Source organism: Hyperolius riggenbachi, chromosome 1 (genome assembly GCF_040937935.1).
Source record: "Hyperolius riggenbachi isolate aHypRig1 chromosome 1, aHypRig1.pri, whole genome shotgun sequence".
Lineage (NCBI taxonomy): Eukaryota > Metazoa > Chordata > Amphibia > Anura > Hyperoliidae > Hyperolius > Hyperolius riggenbachi.
In genome coordinates this window covers 225,473,433-225,495,818 of record NC_090646.1, presented here as the reverse complement: position 1 = coordinate 225,495,818, position 22,386 = coordinate 225,473,433, and the positions used below count along the sequence as shown (strand labels likewise).

The following is a 22,386-nucleotide window of genomic DNA, read 5'->3' as shown; positions in this document are numbered from 1 at the left end:
TGTATGAGAGGACCCGCTGCCTCTAGTTACTGAGGATTTACATAATATGAGTTGCATAGTGTGCTAATTTATTCAAGCTCTTACTTGCACTATGGTCAGTTTATAATATTGTTTGCTATTGTGTATTTCATGTGCTTAAATCTGAAAGGGGGGATCATTCTCTCCCTATCCATTAATCCCCCTCCCCATTGGATTGTCATTATGACATCACGTATATTTGGCATAGGTATAGTCATATCACATAGATGTAGACATAAAGCACGTGTGCATAAACATACAGTAAAACAGTTTGCCTAATGATCTCCCTTCTAGACACACATCTATGTATGGAGTGACATTATTGCATAAATAATCCTGTCCCCAGTCCCAGCTCATTCATACACTCAACTCATAGTTGACTAAAAGAAAATACCCCAAATGAAATAAATGAAATGCAGGGATTTTATACACCGATCACTGAGGGGCCGATTTATGCGTACAAGGCAGGAAGCAAGAAGTGATCTTACATTACAACTTGTGGGGACATCGGATGAATTGCTTTGCTGATGCACCCAACTCTCCAAAGGGCAATATTTACGTTTTCATTAGTAGCTTCAGTTTTTCGATAGGGCGAATATCCCACTTTCATTGCATTGTTATAATCACCCTACAGTGTCCTATGGAGTTTCTTTTACCTTTCCCAGTTCAGCCCCCTTTGGATCTCGTCGTGCTGGTATTTTTTTTTCTATTTCCTGAGCTAGTGATGAGATTTTTGGTGCCCCCTGTGTCTCCCTCCTTCTCTTGCCTGACCCTCTCCTCCCTCCAGCTCTGCTCTCCTCACTGAGAGGAGAGTTTGGTGGAATCTCTGCTGACGTCACGCCATTCCCACTGCAGAAAGAGAGCCAGACAGAGAGAGGGAGAGAGCCAGGAGTAGACTCTTCTCTTCTCACAGCCTTATCAGGAACCCACAGGAACTTGGGACATTGCTTTTGCTTTTCCTTTGCTTTGCTTTTTGGGATCCTTCAGTCATTTTATTGCTTTGTGTCATGCCACGACCAAGCCTGCACTGAGGATTTCTCCATAGAAGAGAAGGGTGTATAGCTCAGCTTCTCTGCAGGCGCAGCCAACAACCGGTGAGTACACAGGCAGCCAGGGGAAGTGAGATCACCAAAGTTCATACATTTGTTCCACCTGGGCCTTACTGTGTAACATTTCACCTCCTGATATATAATCCCTTTTACTGCCTTTGCCGTGTATTCACCCCATACGGTGCTGTAATGTACACTGCTCTGCATGTGCAGTCTCTGCTAGGTCACAGTGCCTCCGCTGGGGGGGACGTGTACCCCCAGAGCAATGCCTGACAAGTTCATGGGGCTTCTTTCTGCTAGTCTCTGGTGGGAAACGGTACAAGCTCTCTGCAAGCATGAAGGTGGGCTACAAATGTCATATCTATGGGCCGCTACTTACAAATAAAGGTAAACATATATCATTTCTGAAGCGATCTTTGGAGGGAGTTCAGTTATGTAGTTCAACAGACCAGTTATGATACAGCGAATTAGTGTGTGTGTGTGTGTGTGTGTGTGTGTGTGTGTGTGTGTGTGTGTGTGTGTGTGTGTGTGTGTGTGTGTGTGTGTGTGTGTGTGTGTGTGTGTGTGTGTGTGTGTGTGTGTGTGTGTGTAGTTGTGCTTTGCAGTGTGGGGGTGTGCATTTTGTAGTGTGTGTGTGTCTGTGTCTGTGTGTGTGTAGTTGTGCTTTGCAGTGTGGGGGTGTGCATTTTGTAGTGTGTGTGTGTCTGTGTCTGTGTGTGTGTAGTTGAGATTTGCAGTGTGGGGTGTGCATTTTGTAGTGTGTGTGTGTGTGTGTGTGTGTGTGTGTGTGTGTGTGTGTGTGTGTGTGTGTGTGTGTGTGTGTGTGTGTGTGTGTGTGTGCTTTCTGTAGTGTGTGGGTTTGTGGTGTGTAGGTGGGTGTGTTTTGCAGTGTGGGGCTTGCATTTTGTAGTGTGTGTGTGTGTGTGTGTGTGTGTGTGTGTGTGTGTGTGTGTGTGTGTGTGTGTGTGTGTGTGTGTGTGTGTGTGTGTGTGTGTGTGTGTGTGTGCTTTCTGTAGTGTGTGGGTTTGTGGTGTGTAGGTGGGTGTGTTTTGCAGTGTGGGGCTTGCATTTTGTAGTGTGTGTGTGTGTGTGTGTGTGTGTGTGTGTGTGTGTGTGTGTGTGTGTGTGTGTGTGTGTGTGTGTGTGTGTGTGTGTGTGTGTGTGTGTGTGTGTGTGTGTGTGTGTGTGTGTGTGTGTGTGTGTGTGTGTGTGTGTGTGTTGTGGTCTGTATGCGTGTATTTATGTAGTGTGTGTGTTTGTGTGTGTGGTTTCTGTATTGTGTAAGGGGTTTTTTTGGTGTATGTGTTTTCTGTTTTGTTTTTTGTATCGTGTGTGTCCTGACTGAGTACTGGGATTTGACCCAGGCAGGCTCAAATCAACTATCTAGCAAATCAGACTTTTGACTTGTACTTTCACTAAATGCACTGATTGTGTTGGTCTAAGCATGAGCGTATGCCAAATAGCACGGTTTTACGTGAAAACTAAGTTTTGTTTAATAAAACACTGTAAAGCCAGTGATCAATATTGTAATTACCATAAGGCCTGCTGTAGGCCTTATGACTTGCTTCACTATTTCAATTTTATTTTACCTTTTTCATTATTGAATGCTTTTTGTTTATTTGTTTGTTTTGGGCACTCTGAATAAATACTCATAAATGAAAAAGCCATAAGCACAGAGTTCTGCCATAGAGTATATCCAGCCCTGTGGTGTGCTTGATAAACTATATACAGTGGTATCCAGCGTCCTGTTCTCATGGAGGGTGCAATGCTGTGTATACATTAACAAAGCCAGCTCAAGTACTGTCAGACAAGTTTGTAACAGAAGACAAAGCAAATCCAGATGGTTTGAGATCAGAGAACAGTTAACACGATACTGATATGTGTGAAATATTGCTAATAAATGTACCTCAGACAAAAACTATATTTTCCCTATTCTCCATTTTTGCCCCTTTGCCCCCCTCAAAACGCCATAAGTGGAATATCTGAAACTTGCTTGAAGTGTCTACTGTAATTTAACAGCATATTGTCCATAGTGTGTAAAAAGGCATTAGGAAAGAAGTGAGAAGGGCTGAAGCCTGTGTATTGCCATATCTTTGAAGCTACAGAACAGCTGGCTGGAAGAATGTGACTTTATGGATTTATGTATCTCGCATGAAAGCATATTCCAACACCAAATCCAGCATGAGACCAGCAGCAGAGTGGCCGGCAGCGCGGTGGTCTCATCATCTGTACAAGTGTTTACAGCACAGTGTAGGGCACAGGCCTCCAGCCATTGCCATTAGCAGCGTGTGAAGTCACACTGTGCACTCATTGCATGCAGCTACCTGTTACCCGCCTATGCACCGTGTCAGCACTCTCTTATCAGCTATACAAGTCAGGCCAACCATAGAGAAATAGGAACACATCTGTGTGGGAAAGAATATATGGAAGGTGGCTCCTGCTGTGACCATATAATAACATCCGGTAGTGCGGACAGCTTAATAAGCACTTTCTGTTTACCATGACATATTGTATTATTATTATTATTATTATTATTATGCATATTATTTAATGGAAGAATACTGTAATGTGGTCATGTGCAGTGTGTATAACTGCTATAGAGAGTATATCAATATAGCTAGAATATACTGCAGCTGAGTTTGTGTAATGAGAAAAACACACTGTTCAGGGTATTTGTTGTTATAACAGCTCATGGTAAGTAAAAAAAAAAAATAAGGATAATTAATTAAGACATAAAACTCTAAAAATATGCTTTTTAGATATTGTTCTATTTCAGCCTTCAAAAAACCTCCGAGAATTATAAATAACATGTATATATAGCAAAATATAGCAAAAATATATATATATATACACACACACACCACATGTAGTTTGTAATAGTCTGGAGATCGGGGCATTGTGCTGACAGATGAGGGACGCATGGAAGTGTGAGCAGCTCGGCGTGGCTCAGGTTATCTGAAAATGGTTCTTGTAATAAATTAGGCCGCAGCTCCAGGTCAGGAATAAAAGCGTCATTCCAGACTTGAAGCAATTCATTCAGCCAATGCAGACATGAAAGGAGAGAAAAAGATTATCCAGATGATGACATGCAAATTTCCCCCGAAATTATCATAAGTAAACATTCCAATCCTGGGCTAATAAAATCCCATCTGTGTTACTTCATATCGAGTTAGTAGAGAGCTGTGATAATGAATTTTGTAATATCTCCCGAACAGACATCTCAATCAGGCACTAATCCCGTGATTTTACTGCGGAATCATTCAAAGACCAGGCCAGCCAAACTTCTGCTTCTCTTTGGCACCAGCCTGGGAAAAACTCAGAGACTCCAAGGGTGGAAAAAAAAAGAGAAGGCAGCAAAAGCGGTGAAAATAGTAAACATAAACTGACTGCTTCCTGGTGTGGTGGGAGTGTCAGTGAGGCTGTGCAATACTGCAACTGCTCTGCTCACTACTGTCTCTCTACTAATTGTCCTTACACCAGCACTAAGCAATTACTCCATAATTACTGCAGTCACAATGTGCAAGCCTCGTGTGTACCCGGCTTATAGGCAACATCCCCAACCATCCAACGCCTACATCACTGCTACTCTCAGTCACTACTACTGATGCATCATGGGGAAGCCCATCCATTATACAAGCATAGCATTCTTTTTACTTTATTAGATTTTATCAATCTGATCAAGTGTGTCCTCAATAAACAATGGAAACACACAACGCCTTAGCAAAGAAATCACCCAGATTATATGTAAGAAAAATGATGAATGTATATGTTGTAGGAAGATTTTCTCTCTCTCTCCTCTTCTTTCTCTATTATTATTAGTAGTAGTATTATTATCCTCTTCTTTCTCTATTATTATTATTATTAATATATATATATATATATATATATATAAATATATATATATATATATATATATATATATATATATATATATATATATATATATATACAGGTACATGGAAAAATACGAATATTGGTACATAATGCAGAAGTGGTAGACAATATAATAAGTTAGAGTGACAATAGTATAGTGATTAGCGAAATGTACAGCAACTACTTATACACACATGAGTTTGTGTGGATGGTTAGAAAGATAGAAAAGATAGATAGATAGATAGATAGATAGATAGATAGATAGATAGATAGATAGATAGATAGATAGATAGATAGATAGAATAAGAAGATGGATCACAATAAGCACAAATATATTCATTTCTAATTATGAGTTAAAATTAGTTCCACTTATCTCAGTGGACTGATAAAATATAATAAGGAATTACTGTCGTTATAGGTCGCTATGTCACATAAGTAAATCCTCATACATTGGAATGTAATTGAACAAATGAGCCTCCACTGAGTACAAGGCGTTCCTATAATTAGTCAGTGTTTTCCTGGAGAAGTAATGGCGATAATTAAAGATGAAATATGCAACCCGGAGCACAGCAGAAAGCACGAGCGTGTTTATATTTCTATTTTACCATGATCCAGTTTCATTTATTCCACAAAGTACTAACATAATAAATGTAACTGGGAACTGTATGATACTGTTCATAGAATGTCACTATTCAGTTATATATAGAGAGATGTCTTTAATTCCTCGTTTTGCTTTCAGAAGTGGGGAGTAGTAATTATACTCAATAGTAAAGTGGGATTGTATTTTGGTGAATACAATAGAATAGAATGGAATGGAATATAATATGACAGATAGATTAAGATAGATAGATAGATAGATAGATAGATAGATAGATAGATAGATAGATAGATAGATAGATAAAATAATTATTGGAACTATGTTTTAAGAATCACGAATCTTTCCAATATTTTACAGTTCCCAAGGCAACAAGGAAAATGGAGTCCAACTGTCGCAAACTGGTGACAACCTGTGTCCAATTAGGTAAGAATCCTATTTTCATTGTATGGATGTCACTGTGGAGAATCGAGACTTGTTTGCATTGTTTTCCTGTGTAAAAAAAATCTACATAGGAAGTTTTTTCCATTAGCCTGCGACATTGGGAAGACCCGAGTACTAGGATGATTATAGGTAGGTGCTATAGCTAAAGCCAGTGCATGGCTGACCCCCAGACTGTGATAGATGTGTGTAAAGCTACCTTTTCCCAATCTCTCTGTGTGCAGTGTGCATCTCAGCGCTCTGCAGTAGAGCTTCTTTTCTATGTAACCTGAGACCAGTCCAGAAAGGTGACTTCACTGCTGCACAGGAACTACATGGGACAGACAAGGGACAGCCGAGCTGTATGCGCCTCAATATCAAACCTCCATTGGCAGGACAGTAGCAAAGTATGCAATGTGGCAGGGAGGGGGCGTTTCATTAAAAGTGAAGTAAAACAGTCATCCAGAGTCTTTCCTTCAGTGATCAGCGAGCATTTCACAAAAATGAACAGATTTGTGAAGCAAGAGATCTGAGTTCAGCTTGCTTGCACTTCCCATATCATACAATCCAGTGGTTGCCAAGATAGAAAGTGCTAAACAGGTATGGAAAGTGCAAAGATGTGTACAGCTATATTCAATAGAACGAAAACCTCTTTCTGGTAGCGCAGCACAGCTTGTTTTATAGCAGCTGGCTAGGTGTTCGCCCACGTTCCTTTTTTTTTACTAAACAATTAAATCCTGTTCCTGATCAATCAGGAAATAATTACACATTTAAATACAGATATGTGGAGCTTTGCCCTCTTCCATCTGTGTGTGTCAGCACTAGCAGGCTCCTGCATCTAGGCAATGGCTGAATGCATTGGCACCATGGTCATAGAACGCGACGATAAGCTAAACGAAAATCTGACTACTTCATCGTGTATGAGAAAGTGGAACGTGTACTTAGAGACCCGGCATGTTGCTATGGGCAACTGTTGAGCTTTTCTTCTCTTTTGCGTTTTTCTTCATAAATTACTTCAGGTTGGGTCCAGTTCCCAAATAATTGTTAATTGTGGTTCTTTCCATGAACTCAACCCAACGACTTGTCATTCAGGCGATGGAAACAAGACTATTGCACAAACGATACTATTGTTTACTAGACTACCTAAACAAAGATCGGAGAATCTGTCACGCTACTATATTATAGCTAAAAGTAAACTGATGGCCGTGCCTTATTTAAATAATAATAATAATAATAACAAGAAGAAGAAGAAGACAGATAATAAGACTAGTTATTTTTTTAGCTAGCGTTAATAATTTGGTGATAAGGGGTTCCACAGCTTGCCTCATTTTTAAGTTTGATTGATGTGCACTGAGGACAGCATACTTGCATGGAAATAAAATGGTATGAAATGGCGGTAACAGTAAATCACCCTATATTTTTATCCTAAATTATTTGCCCAAGGCTATGGTTCTAGCTTTCCACATCCAAAGCGCCACTGATTCACAGATAAACGAAAATATGAAGATAACTTCTTTTTAAAGTTACAAAAAGTAATTCGTCTATTCCTCGTTTCTCCCTAAAAATGCAAAGACAACCCCATAATTATCATCGTCTCTATAGAGGGGACCCAGAACACTCCTCTAGTGCAGCTGCTTTTCTAGACGTGATCCTATGTCGCCCTCTGCCGCTAGACGTATGTAACAGCAGGCAGTGACCATGTAATTATGTTGTCACTTTCAGTAGACTGGTCACGCTGCAACTTTTCAGGAATTTTACAAATGGTGGCTAGAAACTCGTCAAACGTCAGCTAGTCTGTGCCATATCATATTAATGATGGAATGTTATTTTGTTTGTATTTTTACTTACCTTATATGATTTTTTTTGTGTTTTTTTGTTTTGATTTTTTGCTTATTTTTAATATTATTATTTACTTTGCAAACCAGAGTTGTTAGGTTGTTTTTGAAAATTAATACCTCTAAAAAAACGTATTTTCAATTGCAATAACAGCTTTATTTGAACAAGAAGGGACTCCCATGATGCCTCACTTATATTGAGTAAGTGAATAGGCAAATAATTTCCAAAACTGGCATCCAGAAGCACTGGAATACAGTCCGCCTACAGTTTATACGTCAATTTAGTTTTTTTGTTTGTTGTTGTTGTTGTTTTTTTACAAATGATCTTCAGAAAAAATAATAATATATACATATATATATATACATATATATATATATATATATATATATATATATCTTCTCTACGGACGGACTGAACGAGCTGTACGATATATATATATATATATATATATATATATATATATATATATATATATATATATATATATATATATATATATATATATATATATATATATATATATATAGTATATATATATATATATATATATATATATATATATATATATATATATATATATATATATATATATATATATATATATATATATATATATATATATATATATATATATATATATATATATATAGTACAGCGCGTTCAGTCCGTAGAGAAGGGAGGACAATACAGACAATAAAATAAATATATATTAAAATAATAAAATACACCTTATCTTCAGCTGACACAGCAGGCTACAAGGAAATCAACAATTAAAATGACAGCAGCGCCGACTCTTTTGTATTGCCTCTTCCAGTGCACTACATTACAATTAGTAATTACCCAAGCGTATCATTTGTATGTCCACGTGTCCCCGAACACCGCTCATTAGTGTCCTCTATTGTGGTCACAGGCGACTTACTATTGTCCTTTGGCAGTAGCCTGTTATCAGTGGCGTAGCTAAGGAGCAGTGGGCCCCCCAAGCACTCTATACATAACAATTGATCCGGCGCACCAAAACCTGCCAATGGCAACTACAGTTTCAGAGGTGCAAGGAAAGGATGGGAAACAGTTTGTTAAGGATTACCACTATTCAACGTATCTATAGAAGTGATTATTATCAGTACAGGACCAATAGAGAGCTAATGCTGTGGTTGAGGGAGGGCCCTTCGGGGCCCCTCTGGCCCAAGGGCCCCGATGCGGTCGCTACCTCTGCAACCCCTATTGCTGCGCCCCTGCCTGTTATAAAAAGCCATACGACACTCTTTTCCCACTTAGCAGTCTCCGCGTGTTGGGTTGGTTACACATATATATTTATGAATCTGTACATTTATGCTCCTGCAAGTACAGTACAGATAGACACGGGGAGCTGCTATAGAGAGCGTTCATACAGATTGCTTTAATTAGGAGCACGGTGTAATACTTTAGGGGCCCGCCCTGCTTGTAAGAGTCTCATTGAAGACCATTTCCCCTTCGCCGTTTTCCTATTTTTCCTGCTAACCAATAATATATGCAGGAGTAGCTGGCCTGGCTCTAGGGAATGAGAAATATATAAGCAAAGCTGTTTTCGTGAGCAGGAATATACTAATGGAACAATCAGATGTCTGCTTAATCCTATGTAAAAAGCATTGTCTTTTGCCTAATATTGACTGAATTTTAATTAATGGCTCTCCATCCAGGAGAATGGGCAGTACTCCACGCTGTGCGAGGCAGTGTTATTATAACACAACAGAGTCCTATCAGCACCAATTTATCTATTAAGAGAATATTACTGCAATAATGTGTAGAAATAAGGAGGAGGGATGCACAGGGGCCAGTAGACACTACATTAACCTGGAGTCTGTGCTAACAGACCTGTCTCTGTGCCACCCGCTATACCGACCCCTTAGCATGCAATACATGATATTATGATGTATAACAGTCCCAGGGGTGTTCAGATATGACTATAGGGACATTAGATTGGGACCAGTGACAAGAAATATTTTCTGTACTCTGTAAAATGCCACACAAAATGTCAGCACAATGTAAAGGAATATTATGATGGTGATAAATGATGATCATAATAATAACATTGCTAGATCTATAACTGCATCTGATAACACGTTATTATCAAGGCTCACGTGTCAGAGATATGGCGGATTGTTGATCACTTGAAGATTACCACATGCTGTGTTGTTATATGAATAAATATATCATATAATGATCGAAATAGCTAGTGCGTGACCAAACATCAGTGTTGGCCTAATTTATGGGGTGGAAATCGTACAGTTATATTTCAGCCCAGAATTTGATCTTATAATTCAGCATTGATAAAGAACGATCTGATTTTATAAATCGATGAAATTCATGATCGTTCTCTAGGCGAGCATTGCAGGCTGTAGATCCAGCTGCGTGCGATGCTGCTCTCCTGATGAGACTTGTTCTGCACGGAATTAGCTGATGTAGGCGTGTTATTATTGGGTAAACACAACAGAAGCATAAAAAAATACTCTCATTGGTAATTGCACGTCTCACAAAACGTACTGGGCTTGTTGGAGGTCCTTTCTGGTGCTCACTAAACAAAGCTGGGCGCTATGATTCTACATGCGCAGGAATAAGCTATTGCTGTTGTTATTATTATTATTATTATTATTATTATTATTATTATTATTACTACTACCCACAGGCTCTGCAGCCTTGTACCAACCCCTACTCCACTTCATCACGTACCCCCCCCCCCCCCCCCTATTGTATATAATATTACTTGTTAGTTAGACTATTGATGGAAACTGACAGTATATTATTACAGAATAGCACAGTTGTACTGATAAGAATAAAGCAGCAATCACTGGGCTTAAGAGGACTCCTTTCTATACATTGTTTTTGGGAGGAGATATGCTGCTGCCTGTGGAAAGCAGACTGGTGAGCGGGGATGTGAGTCAGGTGATCTGTTAATAATATCACTGATATTAATTATAGATCCTGCGGGCATTGACAGCTCTGTGTACGGAGGAGATGAGTGTTGGTTATACACAGCCACATTTGTAGGCGATTGTTTATCCAATCTGACATCGCTTCGCCTGCTATGAAATATGCTGCCACTCAGCTTGTTACAAGGCTGCTGTCCGTTCACTTTCCAATGTGTTATGCCACTTTCAAGTGCAGTCTCTCTGATAGCTACCGCCTACACTTTCACCAATACAGGCTTCAAATTAAGGCGATTTACTAAAAAAAAAAAGCTATGTAGAGCGGTCCTGGCAATGTGTGACTCCCTCAGGCCTACAGCCAGTAAAGAGAACAAAATCCATTTCATTATCCACACTCTGGAAGAAAAAAACTGATGCAACACTGAGCAACTGAGAGGTAATGGTCGCCTGTAGCAACCACTCGAATCCGCCCCCCCTCCCCCCTAAAGAAAACGTATACTGTACTTGTAAACTAACTGACTCTGCCCGGAATTATAGCACCTCTTGCTATACATATATATATATATATATATATATATATATATATATATATATATATATATATATATATATATATATATATATATATATATATATATATATATATATATATATCCAACACGAGGTTATCGTTAAACAGGGACCTGGGCCCAGAACGGGAGAGTTTAGATTGATAGCCGGTGCTCTGTTTGCTCTGTAAGATTCTGCAAAGGGGGGGGGGGGGGGGGGGACACTATTTCCATAAATGTATATTTTGTATTTCTTTACCTAAGGAACCAAAGTTCAACTCCATCCTCTGATGGTAGGTACTGGGGGGAAGTTCTGGTTTCCCTTCACCTGTCTGATCATTGGTTTCCTTATAAAATGCCTTAACAAAGCCTCCCCTGATTACCACCCCCCCCCCCCCCCCACACACACACACACACACACACACCTGTCCTGCTCGCCCCAAAGCCCTCCTGATTTTACAGTTGGACCAGAACTGACTATGAAGATGACCACTGATCTCCCCAGATGTTTAAACTGAAATCCCGCACGCGTTCAGAGAAGTACCCCATTTATTTCATCATTAGTGCGCCCTGCTCGCCATTGAGCCCATGATAATTTACGCTGCAATTAGTATTCGGCCTTTATTTGAATAGAACATCTCTGCAAAGTGAGCTGTCAGGTCATCCCCCGTGTCCCCCGCACTGCAGCAGCAGCCCACCCCTCCAGGATCACACCAGCCACTCCTGTCACACGCAATGCACGGGCAGCCCAACATTGATCCAAATTCATATTGACATAGTTATAGGTCATCAACTGCAGTGCAGAAACGGGAAATATTTGCTTTACACATATACTTTATGATCACTGGGAATTAAGGGAAATTCAATAAGAAAACGGCTGGGGCCTGTCTAAACCCCCTATTTAAAAGACTTAAGCAAATTAGAGTTTTATCAGATTAAAAGACACTACAAAATGTAAAATGTAAAGAATATTGCCTCTACTGCGGGTGATGTGAGGGAGGATTCCGTGTTCCGAAATCTCAGGAATATATCAAACTCCACATTTATCTGAAGGGATTTTATTGATTCTCAGTAGTTGGCAGAAGGAGGATGGCAACTATAAGATGATGGGTGAATAATGGATAGATAGATAGATAGATAGATAGATAGATAGATAGATAGATAGATAGATAGATAGATAGATAGATAGATAGATACATACATACATACATACATACATACATACATACATGATGGATGGATGGATAGATAGATAGATAGATAGATAGATAGATAGATAGATAGATAGATAGATAGATAGATAGATAGACAGACACATGATGGATAGATAGATAGATACATAAATACATAGATACATACATACATACATGATGGATGGATAGATAGATAGATAGATAGACACATGATGGATAGATAGATAGATAGATAGATAGATAGATAGATAGATAGATAGATAGATAGATAGATAGACACATGATGGATAGATAGATAGATAGATAGATAGATGATGGATAGATAGATAGATAGATAGATAGATAGATAGATAGATAGACACATGATGGATGGATAGATAGATAGATAGATAGATAGATAGATAGATAGATAGATAGATAGATAGATAATGGATAGATAGACAGGTACATACATGGATGGATGGATGGATGAATAGATAGATAGATAGATAATAGATATATAATATATAGGTAGATGATAGATAACTGGATGGATGGCTAGATAGATAGATAGATAGATAGATAGATAGATAGATAGATAGATAGATAGATAGATAGATAGATAGATAGATAGATAGATAGATATGTGTAGTGGGGATGATCAACTAGATGCATATACAGTCTTTCTGCTAACATTCAAATTTCATGTAAATTACATGCAGCTTGAACTTGGACCAATAAAAATAACAGGACGTTATTCTGATTGGTCCAATGTCGAGTATTATTTGCATTTCATTGATCATCCCTAATAGATAGATAGATAGATAGATAGATAGATAGATAGATAGATAGATAGATAGATAATACACTTATAATGAATATATAGATATATACACCTGTAATGATAATTAATAGATAGATAGATAGATAGATAGATAGATAGATAGATAGATAGATAGATAGATAGATAGATAGATAGATAGATAGATAGATAGATAGACTGATATATTCTCCAGAAATGCTGGTAGCTGCCTGCATGACGATCTGCTCTGTTGTACCTCTCCAGCTTCTGGCAATCGCGGATCTTTAGGGGAGGGACGAGGAATGTCAGGCAAAGTTATGAAGCTCATTTTAATTCGCTCCTTTTACGATTGACAAGCGATTTCCACGGTGCACAATGTACATAAATGGAATATAAAGTCCAAAATTGCAGCGCATAAAGGAGAAACCATTTCCCCCAGAGCTATAGGCATAAAATTGTCACAAGATGGGATAAGCTGGAATCCTGCACTGTCTTTACACGCCTGCATAAACACAAAAGCCCATGTGAAAAAGGTCAGATGCTAAGCTATCAGGGTCCAATCAGCCTCTAGCCTGCTTGCCTGCCTGCTGTTCAATGTCCATATTTATGGGACGTTTCGGCTGCCATGGTACCACGAATATGAAAAACATAAACAGGTAGCTGAGAGCCTATAAAGTGATGCATCAATTTTATGTATCGATAAAATCTGCGGTAATCCAATGCACGTGTATAAGCCCAATGTATCCACACACAGTATATTCACACACATTGCTTCCTCTTCTGGCCACTGATAACAGCATCGATATCTGGGGATATTTTGGTCAGTAGCCATGCTAAGTGATTCCAGTTATTAAAGAGAGAAAGAGATGCTTCTTCTATAATAAGCTGGTTGTTTTTTTCTGGAAGCTAATTGCGCTAATTAACGTTTAATTCTGTAATTGTGCTTTATCCTGTTACACCATTTTAAGGAAGAAAAATAATCTTAATGATTGGGTTTCCTGTAATCTCGCCAGTCCACCGAATCTGTAACATCTATCAATGGCTAATACGAAAATTGACTGTTTTATTTTAGATCTACTTTGAAGTCTGTTCCTCCTGACCTAATGAGTTATTTAAAGCTTACACGAATTCACTAGTCGCTGTGTATGATTTGACTGATATAGAAATGCATGCTGGGTGTGAGGATGTGTAATAACAAAACAGTAATGTATATAGGTAGCAATAAGTTAGAGTTAACAGTGCACAACGTGTAAGAAGGGTTAATCTTGGATGCAAATCTCTAGATCACTTTAGTTCACCGGGTAATTAAACGATTTGTCCCTAGAAAATCCCCCTTTGGTTCGGAGAGATGGACCATGGGCTCTTCTTGGATCAGTTGGATTCAGACAAGAGTCGCTGGTTGACAATTCAGGTTGCAGAAGTTATGTTTGAGGTCCGCCCCGCTGTAGTGCGGATTGGTGTCTATAATTACGGTAGCCCCGCCCATCGTGCCTGGATCAGAGCGCGGTGAGCAGGGGGAGCCTGTGATTGGCTGGGACGCGCAGCGCTGGGTGTGCGGCCAGCTGGGAAGGGCGACCGTGAGCTGACGTCAGTCATTTGGGTAGGACAAATCTCTGGTTTTAAGATGTAAGTCAAACAGGGAAGCGACTGAGCCTTTGCTGAATCTCCATTGTCACTTGTGAAAGTGCAGTCCTGTGCTAGAAGCAGTGATCTGGAGTTAACGCTGCCTGATGCAGTGCTATGTTACGTCCCAGTGACAGTTCCTAGACCTGCCCTAATGTCTCTCCCCTGCTGTATGATGCACTGACTGCTACATTACTAAAGGAAGCCTTCTGCACCAGTCCAGTCCCGCCTAACTCTCAGTGCCTCCTGTATCCAGAGACAAGCAGGAACAGAAAGTAATACCTGCCTAATGACTCCACTGGACTCAGCAGGACTTAAAAGTAAGGCTCCTTAAGCCTGCACTTAACGAGTGACTTGCTGAAACTATTTCACCAAGCCTGTACTGCTGCTATTGCTGCTGTCCCTGCTGCTTAGTGCTTGAATATACTATTCTGGTGCCACCAGTTGGACACACAGTGGAATTGAATTTCATCTCAAACTATACGGGATTTCTTTCTCCTATAGAATTGCGGTTTTCTTTTTGACTTTTTCCTGACGTGGATATTTTCGGAAGGCTTGTTTGCAATACAACCAACTCACTGATGAACTCTATGAAAGACCCATTGCACTTGGAGCATTTGTCCGGGAGCAAACTGACTTCAGCCTCTTCCCATCATCAGGCAGTGACTCTGGTCTCCATGGCTTCCTCTCTGGGCCAGCGCTCTGTGGACTGTAAGCAAAGGCTGGAGGTCCACACCATTTCTGACACCTCCAGCCCAGAGGCTGCAGGTAAGGATCGGCCGAGACCGCACACACATGCAGACACACACACAGGCAGACACACACACAGGCACAGTGGCACACACACACACACATGCTTAGCATCGGTTTGTTTACTGCCCCAAGTGTGCGTTTTACACCAAAAGTACAAGTTTGTGCTTTGTTAATGATGTTCTACTATGTTATTTTACCTGTCTGCTATTCATCATATCTGTACTCTTTCTGGTTTGCCTGTATGTTTGAATTACCTTGGTTATTGGGAGTAGGAGAAATAAGTAAAATATTTTATCTGATGTAATAAATATTAATAATCACTTCAGCCCACGCTCAGACAATAGCTCAGTCAAGATCAGATTTTTTTTTTTTAATCTATGAGGCACAATGTGAATTTACAGAAATAATTGGTGGGATGAAATTATTATTATTATTATTTTGTATTCCTGTGAAATCCCTACTTAATGGAGTAAGCTATGTGTAGAGAGGCTGTGCGGTTGCCAATAGCTCCTGATAAGTTTGTAATACATAACTTCAATCACGCCAACTTGTAAATAATGACTGTGATTTGTAGCTCTTCTGGTAGGGCAATAACTAGAGGCTATTATGCATCTTATAAGAGACGAGGACAGGGGAGGAAAAAAGGCTCGAATCTGTGCAGATAATTGGGTGAAATAAATTAGTAAGGATTAGATGCGTGCAATAAAGACATCAAAATGACTCCAGCTAAATGAAAAGAGCAGGCTAGCTGGTCGTGCAGTTGGAGAACGCCAGGGCCATCTATATAGCCGCACCTGCAATATGCAGGCACAATGCTGTTTATTTATTTAAGCAAACCTTTGTGAGGAGCGCGGGTTATTGTGTTTTCATCAATCTGTGTAGCATTTGTGCCCTGCTCCTGCAGGCAGGGGCGTCTAATCACAGCCCTGAGCTATTGGGGATTTACAGGATTTGTAGGAGAACCCTGTGGGTGCCACGCCAGGCCAAGAGGGCAAAACTCATTAGCTAGTGTTTGCTCTTAATTTTATTTGTATTTTCAATGGCTCTGTACTGCTGGGACTGGTGTACTAAGACCAGATGATGACACCTACGTTGTGTTGTGTGTCCACAGATAAGGAGAAAAACCATCAAAGCAAGAACGACGATGCCAACGCCGATGACCCCTCCAAGAAGAAGAGGCAGAGAAGGCAGAGGACCCATTTCACCAGCCAACAGCTGCAGGAGCTGGAGGCCACTTTCCAAAGGAACCGCTACCCTGACATGTCCACCAGGGAGGAGATCGCTGTGTGGACAAACCTCACGGAGGCCAGAGTCAGGGTGAGTATTATTACACTTGACCCTCTGATGGAGGATGCTCTGATCATGCGTACAGGTCTGCCTGTCATCTATGTATGTATGTATCGGTCTACACACATGGCAATCACTCAGGAGCTTAAATATGTGTGTATGAATATATATATATATATATATATATATATATATATATATATATATATATATATATATATATATATATATATATATATATATATATATATATATATACACTTCCATGTGCACTTTCACACTTGAGCCACTTCAAAGAGCTCGGATCGTATAAATACTTGCCAGTTGATATACAGTTATGTTAGTTATGTTTAGCACTCTGTTTCCTGGGCTTTATGTTGGCCTCTTACAGCCAGTAAAATATGTAGCAATATGTAATAACGTAGTAACACAAGTGTAGGACATAAAAAAGGCACGGTGTTAAAAACGCAGAAGTAGGCACCGCTGAAATAATCCCATTTTATATCGCATATTTGTCGTGCAATGAAAAGTGCTTTGAAACATCTGCGGGGCCAGCAGAATGGGGAGTTCATAATGATGTGGTATTCGGAGATGTAAAATGCCTTTAAGTTGTCTCTGGGGGGAATACGGCTGGATCGCTTCCACCATATGTGAATTTACTGCGTAGAGAACTGATATTTGTAATCTTACACATGTTCAAAGGGAGACAAGTATCAATATGTGTGTGGCCAATGGTACTTTATGCTGGCTGAGTAAACCCAAGCCCAGCTCGTCCATAATCTGAGGCTCGCACAAGATAACATTTTACAGCACCTAAAACTAGACTGCACGTAAACAACAGCCTTGGAGACAATTTACCAAGTTACCAAACTTTGTTGGTTAAGTCATTTGTTTCAGGGGCAAAGTAGCTGCAAATATTAACTCAGGGAGGGTTGTAAAGTTTGGAAACAATATCACAAGTAACCTTCTTCAAGGCCTGTAATAATAGACCTTCCACAAAGATTACATGCATATGTGCACAGGCCATTTATGAGACTATAATACCAGCATCATTCTCACAAAGCAGAACTGCAGAAATTCATTCATTCCAGCTTTTGAAAAATTTAGCTAATCTTGAAAAATGATAATATTACAAAAGCCAGTTAGATGTGAGTGTAAACGTGCAGCTACCATAATAGGATGGTCAATATGTTTTATGTATTGATTGACCAGATTGAGGTGGTACTTATGGGATGGGCATTTAATAGTGCAGTACTGAAGCTGTGCTAACTGCATTTATCCTAGCAGTTGCTTGTGATTGGATGGTTGAAGTGGACACAGCTCTACTCACTACACTGCATGTCTAGTGTAATCCATTATTTCACTGGCCTTAGTGTATTTGCTTCATCCATCCACACACCAGCAGATTGATCTGGCAGATTTTGACTGAATATGTCCATTGTGTAAACAAAATTTACTATTTGGATGACACAGATCTATTCAGCTACTTAGAGGAAAAACATAAGATGTTAGCTACAATTATTATTATTTATTTTTATTGCACCAACATATTCCATGGCGCTGTACAGAGTGAGAAACATACATGGGGTGCAAACAATAAGGAAGACAATGGTGTGCACAAAGTCTAGGCATTGGTACATAATACAGAATTGGTAGAACTAGTCATTACAGTGACATATGTAACATGATGATTCAAATGCATATGGAATTCCAAGACACAAAAGGGTCACAGAACTAATCAGATACTGAGAGGAACAGAAATAAGATGTTAGCTACATGTGACAGCAAGTTTCACGTTTTCAAAGGAAATATTCACAGTCCTTCACTTCACATTTACGAATTCAGATTATTATTATTATTATTATTCATTTATAAAGTGCCAACATATTCTGTGGCGCTGTACAAAGTAGGAAAACAAACAAGGGGTACATAATGATACAGGCAATGATATACATCAAACATGGACACTTGTACAAAATACAGCATTTGTGATTACAATCAGGGATGTAACATGAATAAAATGTATAACAGGATGCAAGCTAAGAAATGAATAACACATTCCAAGACACAAAAGGAGTGAGAGCCCTGCCCTAGAGCTTACAATCTAAAGACAGACAGAAATCTGCCAGATCAGTCGGCCAGTGTGTGGCTTGCTTTGTATATGGAATAATGTGAAGTTTCTTTTTCGACTCAAGTTGTGGGCACATGATTAGGGTGTTTGTTTAGATTATGGATTTGCACAATATTTGTAAGCAGCAGCCTCAGTATAAGTAATATCCTCCCTGTGTTCGCTCAGATTCATATCCTCATAGCCCTAGTCTCATCCAAGCCTGGCATCTCCCTTTATCTATGCGTTTGATGAGCATTTTATCTTTTCAGCTCAAATTAGCAGCATTTGGGGGGGGTCCTAAAGGCTGCTAATGTGGTTCTTGTCAATCGAGTGCGAGGGCTAATGGTACAGTTAACAGCGATCTGTAATGTACAACATGATTTGTGTAAACAGGAGAGACCCAGGGACCCTGTCGAATACACATACTGAGCCGGCAGGAGGGTGGCTGCTGACAATTCAGACACCCAAGATGTGTATTGCACACTGATCCGCACGTTTCTATTGTCTGCAGGGAGGGCTGAGGGAGATTTCATTCAGCGAGCCAGAGAGAGGACAAGTTGGGTCAAAAGTTGTTTCAGGCGCTGCAGATCATTTCCGGGGACTCTCTGGAGGCTTCACAGCAAACATTTATTCTAATATTCACTAGATAAACGGCTTGCTGCTCTCCTGGCACTGAGGCACTCGCTGGAAGTTGCCTTGTGTTGGGAGGCATTTATGATACATTCTGTATGCGAGCCTGGCTGGGACTGCATGCATTTCCAATACTAGCCTTTGTTTATCACTGATCTCCCATTCGAGGCCTGAGAGAATAGGGATTCTCCCCAAACCTGAGCAGGTAGGGAAACCTCAGGCAGTTATACTCCTGGTAGAATTGTACAGAGCAGTGCACTGAACATATGTGTTCTTCTATTCAAACATGCAGTTGTGTGCAGATGAAATCCTGATTCCTGGATGGTAAATACTCTTTATATGACTGACTGAAGTGAAAACAGATTGAACTCGCAACCCACTCTGCATAGATCTTCAACAAATGTATTTAATCTGTCTCAATCTGGGGATGTCTCGAAAGGCACATAGACTAGCTAACTTGTATGCCCATATTCTACTATGGGGTCCCCCATCCTACAGCCAGATACAGAAGTAGATAATATATGTCCAGGTTCTTGCTGTATGTATTGGAATATGTAAAGTGTGCCCGTTAGAGCTGTGCGCTGACCTGCTTTGTGTATTGCCGGTTGCAGTGACTGGCTGCTAGTTGTGCTGTGGCAGCAGCGTGACACATTTTTATGCTCAGTGATTTGATACGAGATGGCAGATATATGTATCCGCGTGCAGATGGGTCATGTGTTCCACAAGTCTTCTTGGCTATTACATGTATGTGGCCTAAGCTGACCTGGCTTTGTGCTTACTTTGTAGGTTTGGTTCAAGAATCGCAGAGCTAAATGGAGAAAGAGAGAGAGGAACCAGCAGGCAGAGCTGTGCAAGAATGGCTTTGGACCTCAGTTCAATGGGCTCATGCAACCCTATGACGACATGTACCCGGGCTACTCCTACAACAACTGGGCAGCCAAGGGCCTGACCTCCGCCTCACTCTCCACCAAGAGTTTCCCATTCTTCAACTCCATGAATGTCAACCCCCTTTCCTCACAGAGCATGTTCTCCTCACCCAACTCCATCTCCTCCATGAGCATGTCCTCCGGCATGGTGCCATCTGCCGTCACTGGGGTGCCAGGCTCCAGCCTCAACAGCTTGAATAACCTGAACAACTTGAGCAACCCCTCTCTGAATTCAGCCGTGCCAACGTCAGCCTGTCCCTACGCTCCTCCAACACCCCCCTATGTCTACAGGGACACATGTAACTCCAGCCTGGCCAGCCTTAGACTCAAAGCCAAGCAGCACTCTAGTTTTGGATATGCCACTGTTCAAAACCCAGGATCCAATCTCAGTGCGTGTCAGTACGCTGTGGACAGGCCCGTCTGATAGAGCTGCAATCTGTGCATGTGTATTTATACTTTATGGGAACCATCCTTTCTATAAAGACTTTACCTGTCTGGACTCAAAGGAGAGGATTGTGGAAGGAAAAACAAACAAACCGAAAGCTTTTACGTGTCTTGTTTTCAGGGGATCCAGTGCAGCGGGTTCTTTGAAAGTATTATCAGACACAGGAGGACGCCGAGAAATATATATATATGGACACGTTTGACTGGATATGACATTTTAAAGTTGCAACGAGCTTGTTTTTTTTTAAGTTTAGCATTGTTTAAAAAAAGGAAACACAAAAGGACTGAAAGGATGTATATATATAAATATATAATATTATTAATGTCAAAATTAATTTTATAAAAGGCAGTCGTTGGTGATAACTCTACAGTGTTAACATGCCAAGGACTTTAACGAAGCATGCAAGGGGAGTCCAATTCAAAAAATTGCCTCCGTTGGGGTCAATAATGTAAATATTTAAGGCGACACTGTATTTCTGACATTATTGTGTGTATCAGTATAGAATAGGACCTCTGGCGGGTGCCCTATTGTTTTCTGAAACTGAAAAAAATGCAACTTTAAATTTTTATGTGCATCTTTTTTTTAAATAATATTAATTTTATTATTATTATTTTGGTTAAAATGTTTTCAGGTTCAGTCAGTACTTTATTTCCCAAAATAAAATGCCCCACTAAAAATCTACAAGTATAGAAGCACAAAGCGCTGGACATTGCCCCCTATGCCCAGATTCCTTACATTGAATCGATCTTGCCTTCTTGTACACACGTGCCGCCTGGCACACAACAATGAAACTGCCGGACTCTCGCTTCTACAAGTGTGATTATTTATTTGTTCAATTTCCGTCAAGCTGGTTGAATTATCAGTGAACAATCCAGTTGTAAAAATGAATTTTAATGTATTGTTACAAAAAAAAAATTTGGCAGGAAAAAAAAAGAAAACTATGTCGCTTTAACAATAAAATTATCTCTTTGGGAAACAAACAAAGTGTGGGTGCTTACTGGTCGCTGCGTGTTTGGTGAGTGCGGGCCTGCCTGCTACACTAAGATAAAATGTCTAATTCCAGCAATACATGGTAAAATATTACTTTTCTGCAATATTCTCGTTAGAAGTCATCTTGGCGACTTTTTATTTATTCAAATACAACAGTGTTCGTCTGAATCCCAACAGTGGTTTGCACCCGTTAGTGTGTGCGTGTATATATATATATATGTACACACACACACACACACACACACATAGGTATGTGTGTGTGTCTTACAATTGAGCATGCGATGTAGTGTATACGTGAAATAAAATTGCTGTATACGGTACGTGATAAAAATATTGCTGCAAGCTGTTACTGGAATATATGTATCTGCAAACGGGTGTTTTTCTGTGAGTGTGTAGTGTGTACAAA

At 39.9% G+C, this 22,386-nt stretch overlaps 1 protein-coding gene across 2 annotated transcripts; it reads left to right on the top strand.

The window, feature by feature from the left end:
* The first annotated feature begins 889 nt into the window (after positions 1–889).
* On the top strand, positions 890–21,974 carry PITX2 (paired like homeodomain 2). 2 transcript variants are annotated; one of them, XM_068281512.1, is made up of 4 exons: positions 890–1,112; positions 5,896–5,961; positions 16,704–16,909; positions 20,406–21,974. In XM_068281512.1, the coding sequence occupies exons 2-4, from the start codon at positions 5,916–5,918 to the stop codon at positions 20,967–20,969; spliced, it is 816 nt and encodes a 271-aa protein (XP_068137613.1). In that variant the 5' UTR covers positions 890–1,112; positions 5,896–5,915; the 3' UTR covers positions 20,970–21,974. The 2 variants fall into 2 exon arrangements, with proteins under 2 accessions (XP_068137613.1, XP_068137606.1); XM_068281505.1 differs by lacking the exons at positions 890–1,112; positions 5,896–5,961 and adding an exon at positions 14,831–15,607.
* The last annotated feature ends 412 nt before the right edge of the window (positions 21,975–22,386 follow it).